Source organism: Malaclemys terrapin, chromosome 21, assembly GCF_027887155.1.
Source record: "Malaclemys terrapin pileata isolate rMalTer1 chromosome 21, rMalTer1.hap1, whole genome shotgun sequence".
Taxonomy (NCBI): domain Eukaryota; kingdom Metazoa; phylum Chordata; order Testudines; family Emydidae; genus Malaclemys; species Malaclemys terrapin.
In genome coordinates, this window is record NC_071525.1 from 8,249,814 (window position 1) to 8,270,487 (window position 20,674).

The 20,674-nt window shown below is 53.1% G+C and overlaps 1 protein-coding gene across 4 annotated transcripts in view; it reads right to left on the bottom strand.

Annotated features, from left to right (window-relative positions):
- Positions 1–225: 225 nt before the first annotated feature.
- CGN (cingulin) overlaps positions 226–20,674 on the bottom strand; it is a 62,503-nt gene continuing 42,054 nt past the window's right edge. For all 4 annotated transcript variants that reach the window (XM_054010969.1, XM_054010966.1, XM_054010968.1 and 1 more), the window contains exons 16-21: positions 18,893–18,982; positions 14,184–14,267; positions 9,108–9,226; positions 6,586–6,694; positions 2,682–2,845; positions 226–1,909 (exon numbers count right to left, since the gene is read on the bottom strand). In XM_054010969.1, the coding sequence (XP_053866944.1) occupies positions 1,768–1,909; positions 2,682–2,845; positions 6,586–6,694; positions 9,108–9,226; positions 14,184–14,267; positions 18,893–18,982 (708 nt within the window). In that variant the 3' untranslated portion in view covers positions 226–1,767. The remainder of the gene's footprint in view (positions 1,910–2,681; positions 2,846–6,585; positions 6,695–9,107; positions 9,227–14,183; positions 14,268–18,892; positions 18,983–20,674) is intronic.

The following is a 20,674-nucleotide window of genomic DNA, read 5'->3' on the forward strand; positions in this document are numbered from 1 at the left end:
CTTAGTGGATCCCCCCCGCCCTGGATATTCCCAATCTATAAAGTGGCACTTTATGATCAGGTGCAAATTCAGCTACAAAACGAGGCTCAACGGGAGCGGACAGGTAGGTTCCTGTTTAAGGATACACAGGTCTCAAGCAGGGCTAGCCCCGTATTGTTCTTTCCCCTCCGAACAGCCTGGATGCATTACAGCCCAGCCCAGCCCACGCTCCAGTGACCATGACCGCAACTCGGTGGGTGAAACAGGAGCAGTGTTTGGGGACACGGAGCTCAGGTGAGAGAATGTGGCTGCTCGTCCCATCAAGGCCGGTACAGCCCTTGCTTTTCCATGAACATCTGCAGCACATGTGCTTCCAAACGCAGGGGGTTGCCTTTCCCTGGCTGGTTTATTGCCAAAAACCAGAAGCGAGAAATTGCTGGAGAGGTGCAAGATAGGAAGGGCCCCCAGTGGGCAGACCCCAGGTGTTTCTTGTTAACTCTGCATTGGAGGCTGGATGTCCCTTTATGCAGGACAGCACAGAGTGGACAGCAGGACGGCCAGGCAGCCTGGCCCTGGATGGACCCCCGGGCTCTTGCCTCATTTTGCGATTGATCGCTCGGCTCAGACGGAGGTGGAGGCAAGCTCTCATGCTCATCAGTCTCAACAACAAAGTGATATAGTGTCCGATAAAAGTCTCAGCTATTCCAGTAACCTGTGTTACTTCTTCCTCCATGGGCCAGCTGCGAAGGGGATTAGGGTAATGTCACTGACAGCTAGGGACTGGACCGAGACCCCCGCAGTTCCTCTCATACAGGCCATGAACCCTTGGGTTCAATCTGGGCGATCGCAAACTTTTCCTGTCCTATGCCCCAATCCTTGGCCTCCTCCTCCAGAGCAAGGCCAACGGAAAGGGCCAAAAAAGCGGCAGCAGAATCCCTTGCCCAAGCGCACTAGCCCTGTAGAGTTTCACAGGGTGGAGGCTCCCACTCCCCATCCTCTGTCATTACGAAGGCAGATCCGTCTGTCAGCGCAGCAACGCGCTCACAAGGAATGGAGAGAAGGGCAGAGCAGCACGTAGGCCATGTGGATTGAAGGGCTGGCCGGGAATTTCTCTTTAACATGGTGTGAAGAAATGACTGCTGCAAAAGTCCTGGAAAAAGCAACCGCTCGGTTTTAGACCCAGGACTCCTTGAGGGCGTCTATAGATATTAAAGAGACTCTCTGAGCAGACACACACCCGGGCCGTCTCCTAGACTCTGGCTGGTGACTGTAACCTACCACGCTTCCCCTTCTGGCGGGGAAAAGCCAACTCCCGCTGTGGCCGAAGAGACAGGTTCACCTCTTGTTTATCATCCTGCCTTATTGCACATCTGTTTCCACCCCCCGATATACACACAAACATTTGGTTAAGATATGAAATATCTAAGCAATGCCCTGAGAATCACAGAGAAAAACAGATTAAATAGAATTTTCTGGGGAGCTTAACACCCAATTCCACCCCACCCTCCCTCCCAATTTAAGCAGAAAACCTTGCTTAAAAATTGTTCTGCCGGCTCCTCTCCAGTTAGCTGCTTTTTGGAACGGATGCACGTGTCAGCCGACTCCAATCCAAGGATCGTTGGCCTCTAGGATGTTTTTCCTCCTAGAGGGACTGGAACGTCAGTAGGTAGGGGACGCTCCCCTGTGGAATGACGCCCTGCGCCGGCCTCTCAAAGAACCCGAAGCAGTTCTGACCGTAGGAAAAAGGGTGCACCCCAGGAGCCAGTTAACGACCCACGCAGGCAGCTGCTAACACGAGCTGGTCTGCAGGTTCCCTTCCGTCAGCAGTGAGGCGATGGAGGACGGGCCGTAAGCGCTATCGAACTCCTCATCTGAGCTCAAGCGGTCATCTTCCAAGGAGGCCTCTGTGGCCAAGCGGGTGTTCTTGCGCCTGGGTCAGGGAAAGGATGAGCCAGTTCATACCCGCGCAACAGAGCGTCTGCGCTTACCCGGCCCTGCACTCTGGCCCCTGCCGGCTGATTCCCACCAGGGCCTAGAGCAGCGGGGAGATCCCTGCTCTAAACCAGGAGCTCCCATTTGCCCACAGCCCTGCTCAGACCCCCTGCACCCCAAACACTGCGTTAGAGGGCAGCAATGAGAAGAAAAGATGAATGAAATTCAGTAACTGTTACAAGCCTGCTGGGCTGAGACTTCTAAGGAGCCTGGGGCAGGTCAGCACCCAGCCTTCGCTGGACTCTCAGAGGCCCTGGGGCAGGATCGTTTCATTATCCACGCCCAGCGCGCTACGGACTTCCCTTGGCTGCAGGCTCAGTATGAACGACCCTCGCTAGGGCACTGGAGCATGGCTTAGATTATGGGCACACTGCCACTCTGCTTCGGGGAGGTGGCTTAAACCAGATTCCTCTCCAAGAGCAGATCTTCCTCGGCGCGCCCAGCGCAGAACTATGCTTAGCTACAGGGCTGGAGGGAGGGCAGGGGACAGGCAGCCTGCAATTATTCCTCAAGGGGGAGTTTTCTACTATCACATTTCTACTGGGAGAGGAGCTAGGGCTTCAGCCGGCTGCATAGGGAGACTGGTACGGAGCAGGGCTAAGGTGGGACGCGTACTGCTCCAGGAGCCCCTTACCTCTGGCTCAGGAGGGACCCCTAGCATGCAGGGCTAAGGAGAGGATTTTGCAGCACCCACCCCACCCACTGCCTACCAGGCCTCCTTCTCCAGGGCCTTGATGCGATTCTGCAGCTGCTCGTTGAGTTCGTGCTGCTCCTCCAGCTCCCGCTGCGCTTTCTTCCTGGCGCTTTCCAGGCGCTCGATCTCCTCCTCGGCCTCGTCCATCTGGCGCTTGAGCGCCTTGACGCGTAGGCTCAGCTGTGAGGGGCACAAGGGGAGGGGCACGTTGGCTTGTGGTGCTGGAAGGATGCCACCTAGACCCGGACACCCAGGCAGTGCTGAGGGACCTCACCCCCACCTCTACCCCTCTCCTCCTCCCCCAGGACACTCGGGGCCTCTGCTAGCAGCAAGGGCCATTCGCAGCCACAGCAGTGTCCTGGTGCTGAAGGAGGACGGAGTGAGCTGGGAACCAGCCAGGCTCAGCTCTCTCTGGAGGCTGGGAGCAAGATAAGAGCCTAGAAACACTAGGCCTCGCAGGGGCACATCCCACGGTTCTTAGCGCTGCAGTGAGCAGAGCCGCTCTAGGATTCTTTCCCAGTCAACTGTGGGAGAACTTGTCTGGCCTTCTGAGCACACAGAGGGTGGGAATTGTGGGAAGGCACTGGAGGACTGTCAGCACTATAAGGCGTACAGCCTGCATCCTCATTTCAAAGTGGAACCCGAGCCCTCACCCGCAGCCAGGCCAGCATGATCACCCTGACATCTGCTGGGAGAGCTATAGAGCAGTGCACGGACAATCCAGGAAGTTTTTGGAGAGTGTTGGGGACAACTTCCTGGTGCAAATGCTGGAGGAACAAACTAGGGGTCGTGCTCACAAATAGGGAAGAATTGGTAGGGGAAGTAGAAGTGGGTGGCAATCTGGGCAGCAGAGACCATGAGATGGTCGAGTTCAGGATCCTGACAAAAGGAAGAAAGGAGAGCAGCAGAATACGGACCCTGGGTTTCAGAAAAGCAGACTGACTCCCTCAGGGAACTGATGGGCAGGATCCCCTGGGAGGCTAATCTGAGGGGGAAAGGCGTCCAGGAGAGCTTGCTGTATTTTAAAGAAGCCTTATTGAGGTCGCAGGAACAATCCATCCCGATGTGCAGAAAGAATAGCAAATATGGCAAGCAACCAGCTTGGCTTAACAGAGAAATCTTCAGTGAGCTTAAACACAAAAAGGAAGCTTACAAAAAGTGGAAACTTGGACAGATGACTAGGGAGGAGTATAAGACATTGCTCGAGCATGCAGGGGTGTAATCAGGAAGGCCAAAGCATAATTAGAGTTGCAGCTAGCAAGGGATGTTAAAGGGTAACAAGAAGGGTTTCTACCGGTATGTTAGCAACAAGAAAAAGTTCAGGGAAAGTATGGGACCCTTACTGAATGGGGGAGGCAACCTAGTGACAGATGATGTGGAAAAGGCTGAAGTATTCAAAGCTTTTTTCGCCTCCGTCTTCACAGACAAGGTCAGCTCCCAGACTGCTGCACTGGGCAACAGTATGGGGAGGAGGTGAGCAGCTCTCACTGGTGAAAGAACAGGTTAAGGACTATTTAGAAAAGCTGGACGAGCACAAGTCGATGGGGCCGGATGCAATGCATCCGAGGGTGCGGAGGGAGTTTGCTGCTGTGATTGCAGAGCCATTGGCCATTATCTTTGAAAACTTGTGGCGATCGGGGGAGGTCCCAGATGATTGGAAAAAGGCAGATATAGTGCCCATCTTTAAAAAAGGAAAGAAGGTGAATTTGGGGAACTACAGATCGGTCAGCATCACCTCAGTCCCTTGAAAAATCATGGAGCAGGTCCTCCAGGAATCTATTTTGAAGCACTTGGAGGAGAGGAAGGTGAGCAGGAACAGTCAACATTGATTCACCAAGAGCAAGTCCTGCCTGACCAACCTGATTACCTTCTATGATGAGATAACTGGCTCTGTGGATACGGGGAAAAGCGGTGGACATGATAGATCTTGACATTAGCAAAGCTTTTGATACAGTCTCCCACAGTATTCTTGCCAGCAAGTTAAAAAAAAAAAAAAAAAAAGTATGGATTGGCTGAATGGACTATAAGGTGGATAGAAAGCTGGCTAGATCATCAGGCTCAACAAGTAGCGATCAACAGCTTGCTGTCTAGTTGGCAGCTGGTATCAAGCGGAGTGCCCCAGGGGTCGATCCTGGGGCCGGTTTTGTTCAATATCTTCATTAATGATCTGGATAGATCGCATCCTCAGCAGGTTCGCGGATGACACTAAACGGGGGGGGGGGGGGGGGGGGAAGAGGTAGATACGCTGGGGGGTAGGGATAGGGTCCAGAGTGACCTAGACAAATTGGAGGATTGAGCTAAAAGAAATCTGATGATGTTCAACAAGAACAAGTGCAGAGTCCTGCACTTAGGATGGAAGAATCCCAGGCACCGCTACAGGTTGGGGACCGACTGGCTAGGCAGCAGTTCTGCAGAAAAGGACCTGGGGATTACAATGAACAAGAAGCTGGATGTGAGTCAACAGTGTGGCCGTGTTGCCAAGAAGGCTAACGGCATTTTGGGCTGCATTAGTAGCATTGTCAGCAGATCGAGGTAAGTGATTATTCCCCTCTATTCGGCACTGGAAAGGCCACATCTGGAGTATTGCACCCAGCTTTGGGCCCCCCCCACTACAGAGATGAGGTGGACAAATTGGAGAGAGTCCAGCGGAGGGCAAGAAATATGATTAGGGGGCTGGGGCACATGACTTACGAGGATTGGCTGAGGGAACTGGGATTGTTTAGTCTGCAGAAGAGAAGAATGAGGGGGGATTTGATAGCAGCCTTCAACTACCTGAAGGGGGGTTCCAAGGAGGATGGAGCTCGGCTGTTCTCAGTGGTGGCAGATGACAGAACAAGGAGCAATGGTCTCAAGTTGCAGTGGGAGAGGTCTAGGTTGGATATTAGGAAAAACTTTTTCACTAGGAGGGTGGTGAAGCACTGGAATGGGTTACCTAGGGAGGTGGTGGAATCTCCATCCTCAGAGGTTTTTAAGGGCTGGCTTGACAAAGCCCTGGCTGGGAAGATTAGTTGGGGTTGGTTCTGCTTTTTGTTCCCTCATGCGCGGTCAGTAGAACCCAAAGGATATGCTCCCAACACAGAGAGCAGGTCAAGTAGGCCAACGAAGCGCAGGCTTGGGAGATACGATGGCAGAGTAGCCGTAATTAGGCAAGACGGAGCAACAACAGAGACCAGGTGGTGGCTTGTGAGATGGGGCTGGCAGATTCTCAAAATGCTTCTACAAGACTATTCTGCATGGGGTCTTCCCCCCAAACCCTGCCCCCACCACGCCGTAAAAGGACACGAGAGGCAGACACACAGAAATATTTGGCTGTAATCAGGATAGGGAGTGGGGGGAGGGGTCGATAAGGCAGAGAGAATGGGGTGGCTGCAGTTGGAACAGGGATTGCTCTTGCACCAAGAGGAGAAACGTGCTGCGTGAAGGAGCAGAGAGGAGATGGGTGGGAGATGAGCCAAGACCAGATCTGTGGGTCTGGCCCACGGTTTCCATTGGTACCCAGCTTGAATTGGCCAGTAGGAGAGGTCAGCCCTGAATTGGAGCCAAATCACTGTCTGAAAGCGCATGTGCAAACATGCATGCATGTACACACCCACCCCCACACCCACCCACACCGGATGTTCTCTAGGGTCTGTGCTATCCAGCAGCCTGGGATCAGCTGTGTAAAGGGGCGGGGTCTCTCTCTCTCTCCACCCCCTCCTACACACACTGAGCTCTCGGGCTGCACAGAGCCAACTTGGCTGAGGTTTCTCCATTTGTCTGCCAAGCAAGTGCCAGAGGCTGTGGAAGCCATTTAAACGAATAAAAATTGGAGGATAAAAATTGGAAGAAAAGAACAGAGGAATGAGAGTTATGCCCCAGAGTAGTTCCAAGAGTGTGTGAGGTGGCAGGGGAGGAAAGACAGCAGAATGTCATCTACACACCTGGTCCTTCTGGTCATTCACATGCTGTCTTTCGTCGTCGATCTGGATCGTCAGCTCCTTCACTTTCCTTTCCAGTTTGCGGTTCGAGGACACCATGACATTCTTCTCCCTGAAACCACATTGAGCAGAGCAGCCACTGAGCTCTGTCCAGACATGCACGGGATCTCTGACTGTTTACCTTATGGTGGCCCCCAGAAGCCCTTATTGGGGCTAAGGTCCCCTGTGGTGCTGGGCGCTGCACAGACAGCCCATGCCCCAGAGAGCTCACAGGCTGAATAGGTAAACTGAGATCCAGAGAGATGAAGCACCTAGCCCTCACTCACACAAGCAGTGAGAGGCAGAGCTGGGATTTGAACCTAGAACCCCCAAGTCCCAGTGCAGCACCCTAACCACTAGGCCACCCCTTCCCTCTGCCCTTTGAGGGCAGCATGACTGGTGCTCACACGGGCCTGGGATGAGCTCCGTGCAATTAGATTCGGCTCAAGAAAAATAGCGATGGTGCACGAGGATTTAGTTCTGGGGCAAGGTGGCAGGTTGACAGGCCTGAAAAACAGACAGCGCTGGGCACGCTTCCCCCAGACGCTGCCGACGAGGTGATTACGCAAGGCCGAGCACTTGCGGCTGGGCTACGTCAAGCCTATTGTGCACACGGGTCATCGGCCGAGGGTGGTGGCTCTGACAATGCCAACCTGAGCTGGAGGGGTCACTCAGCCCCCTTCTATACAGCAACAATCACTGCATCCTCCAGAGATTGTGGCATTTTTCCACCCCCATAACACTAGACAACAAACAATGAGCCAATTCAGCCATGTAAGTTACACGAATTAGGAATGTCTGTTTTTAAAACTCTAGTCTGAGATGGGGACCCCCCTAGAGGCAGTCTTTAGCGACTGGTGAGAAAGGTGCATTTCGGGGGTTATTTTAAACCAAATTCTGTAAATCAGACACTCAAAAGGACACTCAGATTTCAATGTATTTACATTTTAAATAAAACAAAGATTGGGAAACGCTCTTAAACTGAAACCAAGGCATCCACATGGAGGTTTGAAGTGGTTTAGCTAAAATCAGTTTAAAAATTGGTGTTAACTGAGGCCACGTCTACACTACCCGCCGGATCAGCGGGTAGTAATCGATCTATCGGGGATCAATTTATCGCGTCTCGTCTAGACGCGATAAATCAATCCCCGCACCGACACCCATACTCCATCTCGGCAGGAGGAGTAAGCGGAGTCGACGGGGGAGCGACAGCGGTTGACTCGCCGCCGTGAGGACAGCCAGGTAAGTTGAACTAAGATACTGCGACTTCAGCTACGCAAATAGCGTAGCTGAAGTTGCATATCTTAGATCGATCTGCCCCCAGTGTAGACCAGCCCTGAGTGCGACCCACCGCATAGATGGTTTTCTTTTCATGATTTTTTTAAGCCTGACAACGGCTGCTCTTATTGTTGAGACCCCAGTAGCAGGGGCTGTCCGCACAGCTGTTTATTCTGCCTCGTGCCACGAGGGTAGTTCAAACCCAGCCAGAAGCACAGAGAAGTGAGTTACTGGACCTCTCCTGCCAGCTAGGAGAAAGGCTTCTGATTCCACACGGCAGACACCCTCCTCCACACCCCCACTGATCGGGAGTCAGTTCCAGCCTGCCACACTTGGTACCAGACCACTGCAGAACTTGCACATGCCAGTTCAAGGGTTAACCGCACATTCTCACGCCACCTCGCACGGGAATGTTGTTGACACTTACCCAACATCTGACCTCTCCCGAAAGCTGTTATCATGAAATTAAGCCTCGGAACATGCCTGGGAGGCAGATCAGGCCGAGGTCCGTTTTGAAAAGGGGCGTGGGGGGAGAGAAACGGGACGTAGGATGGAGAGGATTCTGGACATGAAGGCCCACGGACCAACACCAGTACTACCGAACTAAACCCCTTCTTGAGACTGCAAAGCAAGATCAGGGCACAGATTGGGCTAGAACCCATGCACTCCCCTGAAACCGCAGTCCTGTGCGTAGACCCTTCAACTTTCTGGTTAGTGCATGGGGGGGGGGGGGGGGGGGGGAGGGTAAGCATTCCTACACTCCCTTATCAGCTGCACCACGGACATGGGAGGAGTCACATGCCTGCTGTGTGCCTCAGTTTCCCTATCTATAAACTGGGGGTGGCGATCCCCTCCATCTCTGTGCACTTACAGTGGTAAAACTTTCCAGTGTAAACCAGGGTTGGTTGTCAATTCAGGTGTGAATTTTTACTGATATGGTTATACCGGTGCATCCCCTAGTGTGGACACAATTATAGCTTACCAGTATAGAATACCAGTATTATACCAGATACCAGTATAGCTTGGTCTCCTTTCCACAGGAAAACAGCTATACTGGTAGAACTGCAGCCGCTCTGGGGGGGGTGGGAAGGGAAGGATTGTAGCTCTCTATACTGTTAGAGAGTGGTACAGCCTGTGTTTAGACAAGGGCTTAGCATTGCGTGCTTGGTGATCTTCTGCCAGAACGGAGCCAGGTCCACATCTTTTACCTCTCTTCTGCCTGAAGCTTATCCTGCAGTTCCTGGATCCGCGACTCCAGCTGAGACAAACTGGCGCTCGGTTTCTGCAAGCCTTCCGAGCTGGCCAGTCGGCTTTTCAAGTCTTTGTTCTGGTGGGAGAAATTACACCTGATTAGTCACCCAAGAAACCAACAGCCAGCAGCGGAGTGAGAAAGTCGGCCTTATAAACCAACAGAGCAGGAACGGAGTGTTATGTAAACCCTGGCAGTTAGTCAAGCGCGGCGAAATCCCTTTCACAAATAGGAAGCTTAATGAGTTGGGTTATATAATGGCAATTATTTTTCCTGCATTAAAAATGTTGCCAACAGAGCGTAGTTTAAAACGGTGTGTGGAATCCGAGCGCTACAAGACAGGTGAAGACAGTTCTCCCGCTCTGCACAGCTGCTGCTGTCAGGGGTCACGGGCCAGGGAATAGCTGACATCTTCATTTAGGCCATGCTGCCCAATGCTCCATCACGCTCAGCAGGAAAAAACGCATACCTCCCCCACGGAATGGAGTTTACAGGCCCACAGTCCTGTACGGACACCGGTTTAGCAGCAAGCCAAAGATCTCCTGGCGGGGACACAATCCAGTGCAGAACTCCGATATTAATGACCAGTGTATTTAATAGCTTCCTCAGCCCAAAGAGCTACATTTGCCCGCTTCACCTCCTTCCCTAAGAGCCATCACAGCTCCTCTAGCCTGTTCCACAGGAAGCGACAGCAGATGCCAATATTAAACGCGCCTCGGTAACTGGCCACCTCCAGGAGGGAGAAATAAGGCTGAAAACGTTTGAAGAATGAGATTGGTGCACTGCAGGGGACCTTTTGCACCACCTTAAGTCAGCAGCTCAAGCCGAGTGTTGTTTTGTTCTGGTTAATTACGTGCAGAGAACAAGAACAGCTTGAAGGATTTGCTTTTTTAAGCCAGCACACACTTGTGTAACAGAGAATTCGGTAACACAAGTCCGGGCAAGCAGCTGCTGCATGTTCACAGCAGCCCGGGCTGTAGTTTAACACCATTTTTTTTTAAACTTGGGAATTAAGAGCCCATCTACAAATTAAGGAGCACCACAGAACCATGGCAGGGAAAGCGGTCTAGGAGGCATCGGGAGCCATTTCAAGTCATTACAGACCGGTCTTAAATCGGCCGGTTCGTCTGAAGCGTGAGTCAATGAGTTCTGGCTCTGAGTGGATTTGAAATAGGAGTCAGTTCAGATCTGCAGATAGACCCTGAAGATGTGGGCCTTGTAGTAAGATGAAGCCCTGAAACATAAACCCTTATATCAGAGGCCCGGTTTGAGGCCTGAACTAAAGTAATGGTCAAGACTTTGCTAACAAAGCAAAGTTAAGCTGTGAGCCAGAGGCAGGCCCTGCCCACAGAAGCTGGCAAGGAAAGGGCTGATGTTGCAAAAATACACACACCTAAAAAGGTACTGGACACTAGATATATAAACATGTGCTAGGATGGTACCAGAACACTCCGATACCTGCACATTCCACACTGATAACAAGGAACAGGTTGACCCATCCTAAAGACAGGGGCAAAAGGGTAATATGATGGAGAGAGTTATTTTGCTTGAATCAACATGTATAAGGTAATAGGCGGCACCTTGCTACGTAGAGGGGTTGCACTTCAATACGTCGGGAGTGATGTGTAACTTGTTTGTACCTGTGTATAAGAATGCAGCCCTGGGGCGGTGTTTCTGTCCAGCCTAGGGAGCAGTGGTAAGTCCCACCACGGACTGAGCTGGTCCATTGTCAGGGGGCACATATTCGTAGTAAGTCCTGTAGAGTCTGCTTGACAATAAACCTGGCCGGGTGCCTTCGTACCTTATCTGAGTCTGTGGTCATTGGGGTTTCTCTCAAGGTCTGCTGTGCCAGCGACCTGCGCAGAGCTGGGGCTGCACACAGAGAGAACACACGCACGCAGCCGACTGGTATCAACACTAAACAGAGCAGAGCACCGCACCCGTGACGTCCGACGACAGGCCTCAGGTCTGTGTTTCTGCCGATTGCCCCGGCATAAGATGGTGGAGATGCTCTGTGTCACTCCCCCCCCATGCAGGAGTGTGTCTAAGGAAGGAAGGGGCAAGGGCAGAGAACTCTGCCCTCCGGCTAGTCCGTGTTGCTTATTGGGGCCCTTTGCAGGCAAGGTGCAGGTTAGAGCTGCCTTGGGTGCAGCTTTAGCTCCGGTAGCCTCAGTATCCGGAAGAGACACAGTCACCGGCACCTGAGCCTCCACTCTAGGGCTGTGCCGAGCCGGGTCCCAGTCTCTGAACTCAAACCCTAAGAGTTTCTTGTGGATGGCAGGTGACAAAGCCTCTTTCCCCGCCTTCAGGAACAGCTCCTGGCAGGGAGGTCAGCATTCTGGGATGGCAGGAGAGAGCTGCCTCTTGGACCCCAATAGCTCAGGGCCCCCCTTCTCCTGGAAAGGCAAAGGGCATCAGCCTGCCCATAAAAGGCCCCATCTCCATATCTACAAAGGAGGCAGGAGACCTGGGAATACTGACTGCACGACAACCTGCAACAAGAGCTCGCTGCACCCTTGCAGCCAGGTTAAGAACAAACCCCGACTGCTTAACACTTGAGCCCTGTTGCAGGGTGCTCTGGTTCCAGGCCGCACGAATGAGATGCCCTGGCTCCCATGGGGCAGGCAGGGGCCTCGGGGAGGGTCAAAGCGCTGGACAGAGCACAGCGGCCGGGTATTTTCAGAGGTAAGGGCAGGGCAGAGAGTTACACAGCTGCTCTCCAGCGGTCCCATGTGGCACATGCTGGTACAACACCTCCATGGATTGCTGCAGAGTTCACTTTCACTGAAGGCCGTTCAGGGCACTGCATTACTCTGCAGCTGGGAGCGAGTCTCCTAGGCTGAGCAGACAGAGTTTAGTTCTTCGGCTGTCTCAGAGATCTGCCCCTCTGCTTTGCTATCTAGGACTCCCCACCCTCCTTTCGCCGACAGCCCCTGCATTTCGCCTATAAATTCCTCTTCCCCTTTAAGAATCAGGCCAAGCCCCAGGTTCTCAGCCTCCCAGGGCACGCTGCTAGCCTCACTCCCCTGCAGGCAGGGAGGGGTTTATGGGAGTTCCCGGGGATTAGAAAATCATGTCCATTAAGCGCTCCCTACACAAGGTGCAACACGCCTGGGGCCCCCCCCAAGCTGGGCGTGGGCAATAAACTGAAAATTAAGAGGGAGGATTAGGAGAAGAGACACCCCTTATTATCCTAGCCGCCTTTGCAATGCCGCTGGAGGGATGGCAGAGCCGCGGGCAGGAGGTGCAGCGATGCTGCCAGAAGATATCCCAAGGATCTCGGACTCTGTCCCTGCTGGGAGAGGAGGTTAAACACTTCAGCCATTCGCAGCATTTTGTTGTTCATATTCCAGTAGCCCCCAGAGACGCCAAACGGGGCCCCCTGGAGCAGGGGCTGTGTCGCATCTGTCACAGAGCGCACACAGTTATACTTTGGGATGCAGATGGGGTGGGGGAGGGATGACAGGGCTACACTCTTCTTTGCATAGGCGGGCTGGGAACACAGCGCATATCTATTATGGTAACATGGCCCCTGATCCTTGACCGGGGTTCCTTTTTGTGTTAGACGTTGGGCAGACGAGGAAGACAGATAGACCTTCCCTTCCCCGGAGAGCTTCAGACCGAGATCTCGAGCAGGACACAACAGGTCACAGATTGCAAGGCCAGAAGGGACCAATGTGATCACTTAGTCTGACCTCCCGTATGACCCAGGCCAGAGAACGGCCCCCAAATAATTCCCAGAGCAGAGCTTTTAGAAAAACATCCAGTCTTGATTTAAAAAGTGGTCAGCGATGGAGAATCCACCATGAGCCTTGGTAAATTGTTCCAATGGTTAATTACCCACCTGTTCAAAATTCACACCTTGTTTCCAGACTGAAATTGTCTAGCTTCTACTTCCAGCCATTAGATAGTGTTCGACCTTCCTCTGCTAGACTGAAGAGCCCGTTATTAAATATTTGTTCCCCATGTGGGGGTTCAGACTAATCTAACCCCCCTTAACCTCTTCGTTAAGTTACCTAGTTTGTGCTCTTTGAGTCTATCACTCTCAGGCAGGTTTTCGAATCCTTTAATTGTTCACGTGACTCTTCTCTGACCCCTCCCCAATTTATCAGCATCCTCCTGGAACTGCGGGCGCCAGAACTGGACTCGGGATTCCAGCAGGAGTCACACTAGTGCCCAATACAGAGGTAAAATAACCTCCCTACTCCTACCCGAGATTCCCCTGTTTATGCATCCCAGGATTGCATTAGCCCTTTGGCGACAGCATCACACCGAGAGCTCACACTCGGCTGGTTGTCCACCACGACTCCCAAATCTTTTTCAGAGTCGCTGCTTCCCGGGTGGATGAAATGGACGCAACGTGAGGATGAAACAACAATACAAATGCCAGACAGGTTCCCTTTGGGAGGGGTTACTGCAGAGGCAGGTTTTGAGGGTGCCAACGAGGTGACAGCTTTATGAATTGTGAGGGGGGTGGGGGTGGCATGGGAGACTTTGCAATAGTGAGGGGATATTTGTTGATAAATACAAACAAACAGGACCAGTAGAGTCTGTCTCGCATAGACTAGGAGGCTGGTGGTGAGCTAAGACCATCACATTGTTGGCAGTAGCAACGGGGCAGACCTATTGCTCCAGGTGACCCCACTCCCCAGCTGGGGCAGGGTTGCTCCCTGCGGGACAGAGTCTGAGTGTTCTCTCCAGTCTAGTTTAAAACTCCCAAGCAAAGGAGGCTTCCCCACCCCTCTCCTTTAGGGACCCTTCCACAGCCAGACAGATCTCTAGGTCAGGAAGCTTTTCCAGGATCCGAGTCACAAGAGCGTGCTGGCTTAAATGCATTTTCTAGCCTTGTCACGTGGGGGAGGGGGCAGACTTGCAACCTCTGGCCGTCTCTGCATTTGAACAAAGCCACAAGAGCAGCCATCGGCTACCCAAGCCGACAGCAGGGCTAGCTCCAGCGGGGCAGAGGCGTGCAGCAGCACACCCCCGAGCAGCACCGAAAGAGGTGTCCAAATCCCGCATCCGGGCACAGCCTTACCTGCCTCTCCAGGGAGATCTTGTCGCACTCCAGGTCCTGCTTGCTGGAGCGCTCCTGCAGCAGCTCCGCACGCAGCTGGTCAATCTGGAGGAAGGAAGGTTGGTGTAGTTTAGGGGTTATTTCTGGTCAGACTGGGGTGTCTTCTCTCAGCCAGTGGCAGTTCTCTCCCGGGCAGATGGCTAAGATTCCTAAGGCCATTCATGGATACAGCCAGTCAGAGGACTTTGGGGAGGGTCAGGAACTCTCAAGTTCTAATCTTGGCTATTACACACGTCCCGAGTCCCTTCCCCACGGTATGCCTCAGTTTTCCCCATCTGTCACCCACCTTTCCTGCGGAGGGCTGTAAGGATTAGAGGCAGCACCGCATTTCGAGAGAACAGAAGCTAGGCACAATTGGCATTTTTCGGGAAATCAAAGTCGCCAGGGCCTAATCCTCAGTTCAACTCAAGCCCCTCGCGATCAATGGAGTCACGCCAGTGGCAGTCTGGAGTGGCTGGCCCATGAAACATGACACAAGTAACGGGCACTGTGCTTCCATTACATTAGTGTGGGTTCAGTGGGAGCTGAAAGCCATTGCACTAAGATTCCAGTTCTCGGTAGAACAGCCAGGGTGCCTCTGCCAGGATCAGGGCCCCTTTGTGCCAGGCGCTGTACAAAGTCTCCCCCCCGTAGAGTTCTGTCTGAGTAGGCAGGACAGGAGTATCCCTATTTTACAAACCGATACTAGAAGGCTGGGCTATCCAACCTCTCCCGGTGGCTCTAAATCAGCCACTAGGCCATGACATGGAAGACGCCAATCCCCCCATCCATAGGCCCACCCTGCTTAAGCCACTGCTACGTGCTAGGTCTTCAACTGAACCGTGCGGAGAACTCAGAGGCAACGTAAGGCAATTCCAGTTCATACTGCTGCCTCTTGCGACACCGAGTACTCCAGGGCCGTCAACAGGGGGATAAATCTTTGGTGGGCTGCAGGCCCGCACCGGCGACCGGTGGCAGGCACGGAACAAGGCAGCACTAAAAGGGGAAGCCGTTCTCAGCTGCCGTCCACTGCCCGTGGCTGGTGTGAGCATGCAGCAGTGCATGCTGCTCCTCTGCTGCCGCGGCTGGGTTCAGTGAGTTAGACACACCATGAATACCCAGGGATGCATGTACAGCAGGGTGCAGCCCTGAGATCATGGCTTGGCAGAGTCCCTGATGCCGGTTAATTGCGTATGAGACACTGTGCAGAGGTAGCAGCACGTTTCATCCCCAGCGAGATTAGATCATTGTTTACTCAGCAGCCCAGATAGATCGTTTTTATTTTCTTAACGTTTGCCAAGGTTAGGTGCTAGATATGCTGCCAGCCCCCTGCCGACAACGCCCTTCCCTTTGCCAGGCAGGGCTGGGTGCAGAACCGATGGGCGTTTTAGCTGACACGAGCAGAGACCATGGCGGGGACGTTCTACACTGCAGCTGGGAGGTTCTGACTCCTGTTGGCGCTCTACAAACAGCTGTGTGAACGCTGTGGACACTCTAGCCCCTGGGTCCAAGCTCGGAGGGCTGGGCCAAGCCTCTGCCAATGCCGCAACGTCCGCACTGCTATTCTGAGTGCAGCGGCCGTGCCCCGTTAGCACGAGTCTGTCCCAGCTGCAGCGTCGACTAAGGTTGCCAACTATCTAATCGCACAAATCCAAACACCCCTGCCCCGAGACCCCGCCCCCGCCCCCCTCTATTCCCCCTCCCTCCCTTTCACTGGGCTGGGGCCAAGAGGTTCGGAGTGTGGGAGGGGGCTTCAGGATGAGCCTGGGGCAGGGGGTTTGGGTGCAGCTCAGGGTTCAGGGTGCAGGAGAGGGTTCAGGGTGCAGGCTCTGGCTGGGCGGCGTTTGCCTCGGGCAGCTCTTGGAAGTGACTGGCACATTTGGCTTCTAGGCTGAGGGGTGGCCAGGCGGCTCTGCACACTGCCCCTGCCTGCAGGCACCGCTCCGCAGCGCCAATGGGAGCTGTAGAGTTGGCTCTCAGGGCGGGGGCAGCACGCGGAGCCCCCATGGGCACCCCTGAGCCTAGAAGCCAAAGGGACATGCTGGTCATTTCTGGGAGCTGCACAGCGCCAGGGCAGGTAGGGATCCTGCCTGAGGTCAAAGTCTGGTCAGCAGTGCAGCAAGGCTATCAAAATCTCCCAGACTGCCTTTAATAGTCACCGGGAGATTCCGGGAGACTCCCGGCCAATCCTGGAGGGTTGGCAACTCTAATGTAGACACACCTGAAAGACCCGGCAGGAGAACTTAGGCTCTTACTGCTGTTGCGCATGTAGACTTTTTTCTTAAGACATCAGTGACCTGCAGGGCATTAGCAGGGCATTTCTGGCACCTTTGGCTTATACATCATCTCCCCTGCACCTACTGATGGATGTAGTCACGCCCCCCATGGCGCTAGGCGCTGTACAAACACAGAAGAAAAAAAAAAAGAGTCCCTGCCCCGAAGATCTTACAATCCAGGTATTGCCCCCCCGTTTCTGTGCCTCACTTTCCCAGTCTGAAAATGCGGTGCTCAGACTTTGACGGCAAGAAGCACCCAGATTAGTAAACGGTAAGGCCAGTAGGGACCATTACAATCTAGTCTGTCGTCGTACATGAACGCCGGCCAGAGAACGTCACCCAATCATTTCTGCACCAATCAGATCGTTGAGCAGATCGTTGAGAAAGGGACGTCCAGTCTTGACTTAAAGTGCAGGTCATGGAGAATTGAGGACCATTCAGTAACAGCTATGTAGAGTCTGAGTAACTGTGGCTACTTGGAGAGTAGCCCAGGACTGTACTTGGCTCTAAGAAGCCCTGTCTCTCTCTCTCTCTCTCCAGCAGGCAGTCCCCAAACTTTTTGCATCTTCTCCATAGACCATTAATGGCTTAGCACGACAGAATAGCTGGCTTGGGGCTGACAGCTGGCTTTCAGATTGCAGGCGTCAGCAACTTGGGAGCAGACAAAATATAGACTGCAATTCAAAAATATGTACCCTTCACAGCACTTCCAGGGCTGGCTCGAATAAGAGTTAATAAGCCATAGACGATTCCGCTCGGAGAATTTAAGCGCCAAGAAAGCCATGCCACCTGTATGTAACCTGTTTTCTCTCTGCTATTAAGATAATCACCATGCAATTCAAAACGCACGTGCAGCGTCAATAGGGTTCTGCCATTTGGATTCAGAAAACAGCAACATAGGTAGAGATGGGAGCGGTCAGAAGGCCCCCAGAGAAACGAGATACAGCAGGAACCCATCATTCAAGCAGGATAATGGGAAGGGGACTCATGCCAGTGGCAGAGCAGTTTGCAAAAGGCAGAAGAGCAGCATCTGATGGCAGGTGGAGCTTCTAATGAGCTTTTTATTTTTAAGAGGCTCCATCGTCTCTTATGTTTTATGCACACCTTAGAGATGTTTGTTACCACAGGGATTCAAGCTACGAACACGTTTTCAGAGCACTATTAAGAGATGCTAAGATTGCCAGATGGAAAGCAATAGAGACCGGGTCTGTAGGAGCTCCATCAACATCCAACGGTCAGTTCTAGTAGCACGTTTGTGAAGCAGGGAAGCCCTGCAAGAATGGGGAATATTTGCCTTAAGTTGTTGCTGCATTTGGCAAGGAGGGGGCAGGGGAAGCAGAAAAGAAAAGAAAAAGCTTGTGCCGAGCAAATATTTCTAGGAACAACCAAGAGGCAGTAGCTCCTAGTCAGAGGTTGCTTGAGAGGATGAAACTTAGTTTAGACATGAACATAGAGATTCTCCCTCCACCCCCACCAGTTTTGCAGACGGAGAAGCTGAGGGGAAGGAAGGGATTCATTCAAGATTGCACAGTGGATTCAGTCACCCAGCTAGGAAAAGGATCCAGGACTCCTGATGCCTGGGTGACCAAGCCACTAGATCATGGTGTCTGAACGGGACTGCACCGCTAAAACAATGGCACCTATTGGGCATGGATAGCGCACTTGTATGGGTCCGTTGCGTGAGGGAAGTTCTGCTTGAGGGTCCTTTGTTGAAGCAACTGAGCATCCACCTCAGTGACACGCCGACATGATGCAGGGGAACAGATGGGAGGAGAGAACCAAGAGCCAGACAGCTAAGCCCCTGCTCCACTGGCAAGTCTGTCAACAGCAGAGAGCTTCCAGGAAGCAGTTACGTTAGCATCAGTACGGCTAAGGGCTGCGTTCTGCGCCCGGCAGGCTCCGTGCTGTGTCAGACGCTAGCTTGGAAAGAAATGCTGAACGATTATAAATGAGGAGCAGAGTCATAGGGCGCTGTCTAGTTGCTGGAGCACCAGGGCTCCTGGTAAAGTCCCCACCTCTGTGCCTCAGTTTCCCCATCTGCAAAGGGAGGGGTTATTTGGTCCCTGTTCATATCGCAGCAGCAACGAGGAGCCCCAGGCATGGCTCAGGACCCCATTGTGCTAGGAGCTGTACGGACACAGAACGAAGAGATGGCCCCCTGCTTCAGAGAGCTTACAACGCAGGGTGCTTAGACTAGCAGGCTTCTGTCAGCCTAGCTTATTTCACACCCCAGGGGCTCCCTGCATCCTTCCATCCCCCCTCCAGTCCCCATACCAGGGGTCCTCAGTCTCTCCCTCATTGCAGGGACTCTGTGCTGGCCCACTCCTTCCCACACCAAGTCTCCATTAACCCATTGGCTGAAGCTGGGCTATGGGGCCATTTTCGAATCCTTCCCTTTGCAGCACACTCCCCTACCTGGTCTCTGCCGCGGTTAATCCGGTCAGTCAACAGCTCCACCGTATTCCTCTCCTCGTCCAGTTCCACCTCGAGGCGCTTGGATTTCTCCTGTGAGCAGAGCCTGGGTTATTCTAGCTTTGGATTCTGGGGAGGACAGGGGGTGGGGGATGTTTTATGGGACACTAACGCCCCCCACCCCAACCTTGGATCAGACAGAGGGCAGTTCACCGAGCGTTGTGGCACTCCCAGGAGTTATGGGCTCACTAAGACATCAGTGAAGCTAGGCGGTTAACCCCGTGGAGTGCTGGAGTAAGGATATGAGTGTGACGGGGACTCAGTGGGAGAGCTCGGTAGGACCCCCAAGTCCCTATTCCTGAAACGTGATCCACACAAGTTGGTCCCGGGGCCTGTGCAGAGCCTCACTGCCCGCTGCGGGGCGCCGAGAGCCCCAGGGGCTGCCCCTACAGAACAGCCTGCAGGAAGGAGATGCCTAGCACCCTTTCCGGGAAGGGCCGCTGATTTCAGGCACCCCAACAGGAGGCACCGTTGGCTGAATTTCCAGAAGGCTGAGCACCCAGAACTGGAGTCAGCGGCAGGTGGCTCTCACTTTTTTCAGAGGTGAGGAGCAAAGGGTGCCTCAAGCCAGGCACCCAAAGATCAGTGGCCATTTTAATTTTGATGAGGCACTGACCCCAACCCATTAATTCCTTCCTCACAGAGCCACAGCTCTCTAAGGACTCCTACGGGCCAGGTCGGGGGAGGGGGGGGGGGGGACAGAAGGGCGTCAGATTTGGAAAGCTATTTATTCTCTGAGGCCAGACAGGAGATAATTTGGCCCCCAGGACTTGCAATTTACACTCTCTGAAGGGGGGCATTTGTCAGCCAACAGAGGAGAGAGAGAGACCCCTCGTGAAATCCCTTCTTTAACAGGCTCGCTACACTGCAGGGCACTGGGGATTTCAATGCAGACTGCAGCAGACAGCCAGTTAAGCAGGCTTAGGACCCGTCTGCCACAGGATTTGAACCATGCTCGTAAAGAAGAGTTTGATCCCTCGTTAAGTTTCACTGCCGCTAAGCTGATTTCAAACCATATCATTTGCATGGACAATGCAGACGGTTCGAGTGCATCGGAGGACTTTCCAGAACTCAAACGTGGCTTGGAAAGGCCTGATCTCCAGACACCGCGTCCGCGGCTGCTTGGGTTCTGCTGTCTCCGCTCTGTTCCATACCGCAAAAGCCATTTGACTTTTCGAAGGGCTTGGTTTGGGTTGGATCTGCCTGGGAGCGCCATCTAAACGTGCTGGTCAACAAGGACTTGGATTTGATCCAAAGGGATTTAAGTTTTACCGTAAGGTTGGTTGCAGATCACTACAGACCTGCACAAAGAATCTCAAGCCTGCTGTTGGCATTCAGACCAAAATAGCTGCTTTATAAATCCATAAATAAAGAACCCCGGAAACAGAGCAAGTCTCTGCCATGAACAATTATGCTGCAAGGCTTGAAAGAGCTGAAACTAAATCAGTTACTTGGCAATTAAAGAAAGCGTTAAACAAAAGGTCCTGTTTCCAAGTGAATGAGAGACTCGGAAGACAACTCTGCCCTCTGCTGTTAAAAAGCAGGCTTTGTAGCTCGCAGGTTTTGTGCCACAGACAGCAGCAGATGCTCTCCTGGATTGAGTGCATGCTTTCTTACTTGCTCTTAGCCGTGGGCGAAACATTGGGGTAAACTCTCAGCTCTCCCTCAAAACAGAGTCCTCCTTGTCATTTCTAGCCAGGCAGCTCCCAGAGTCTCGCTCCCTGG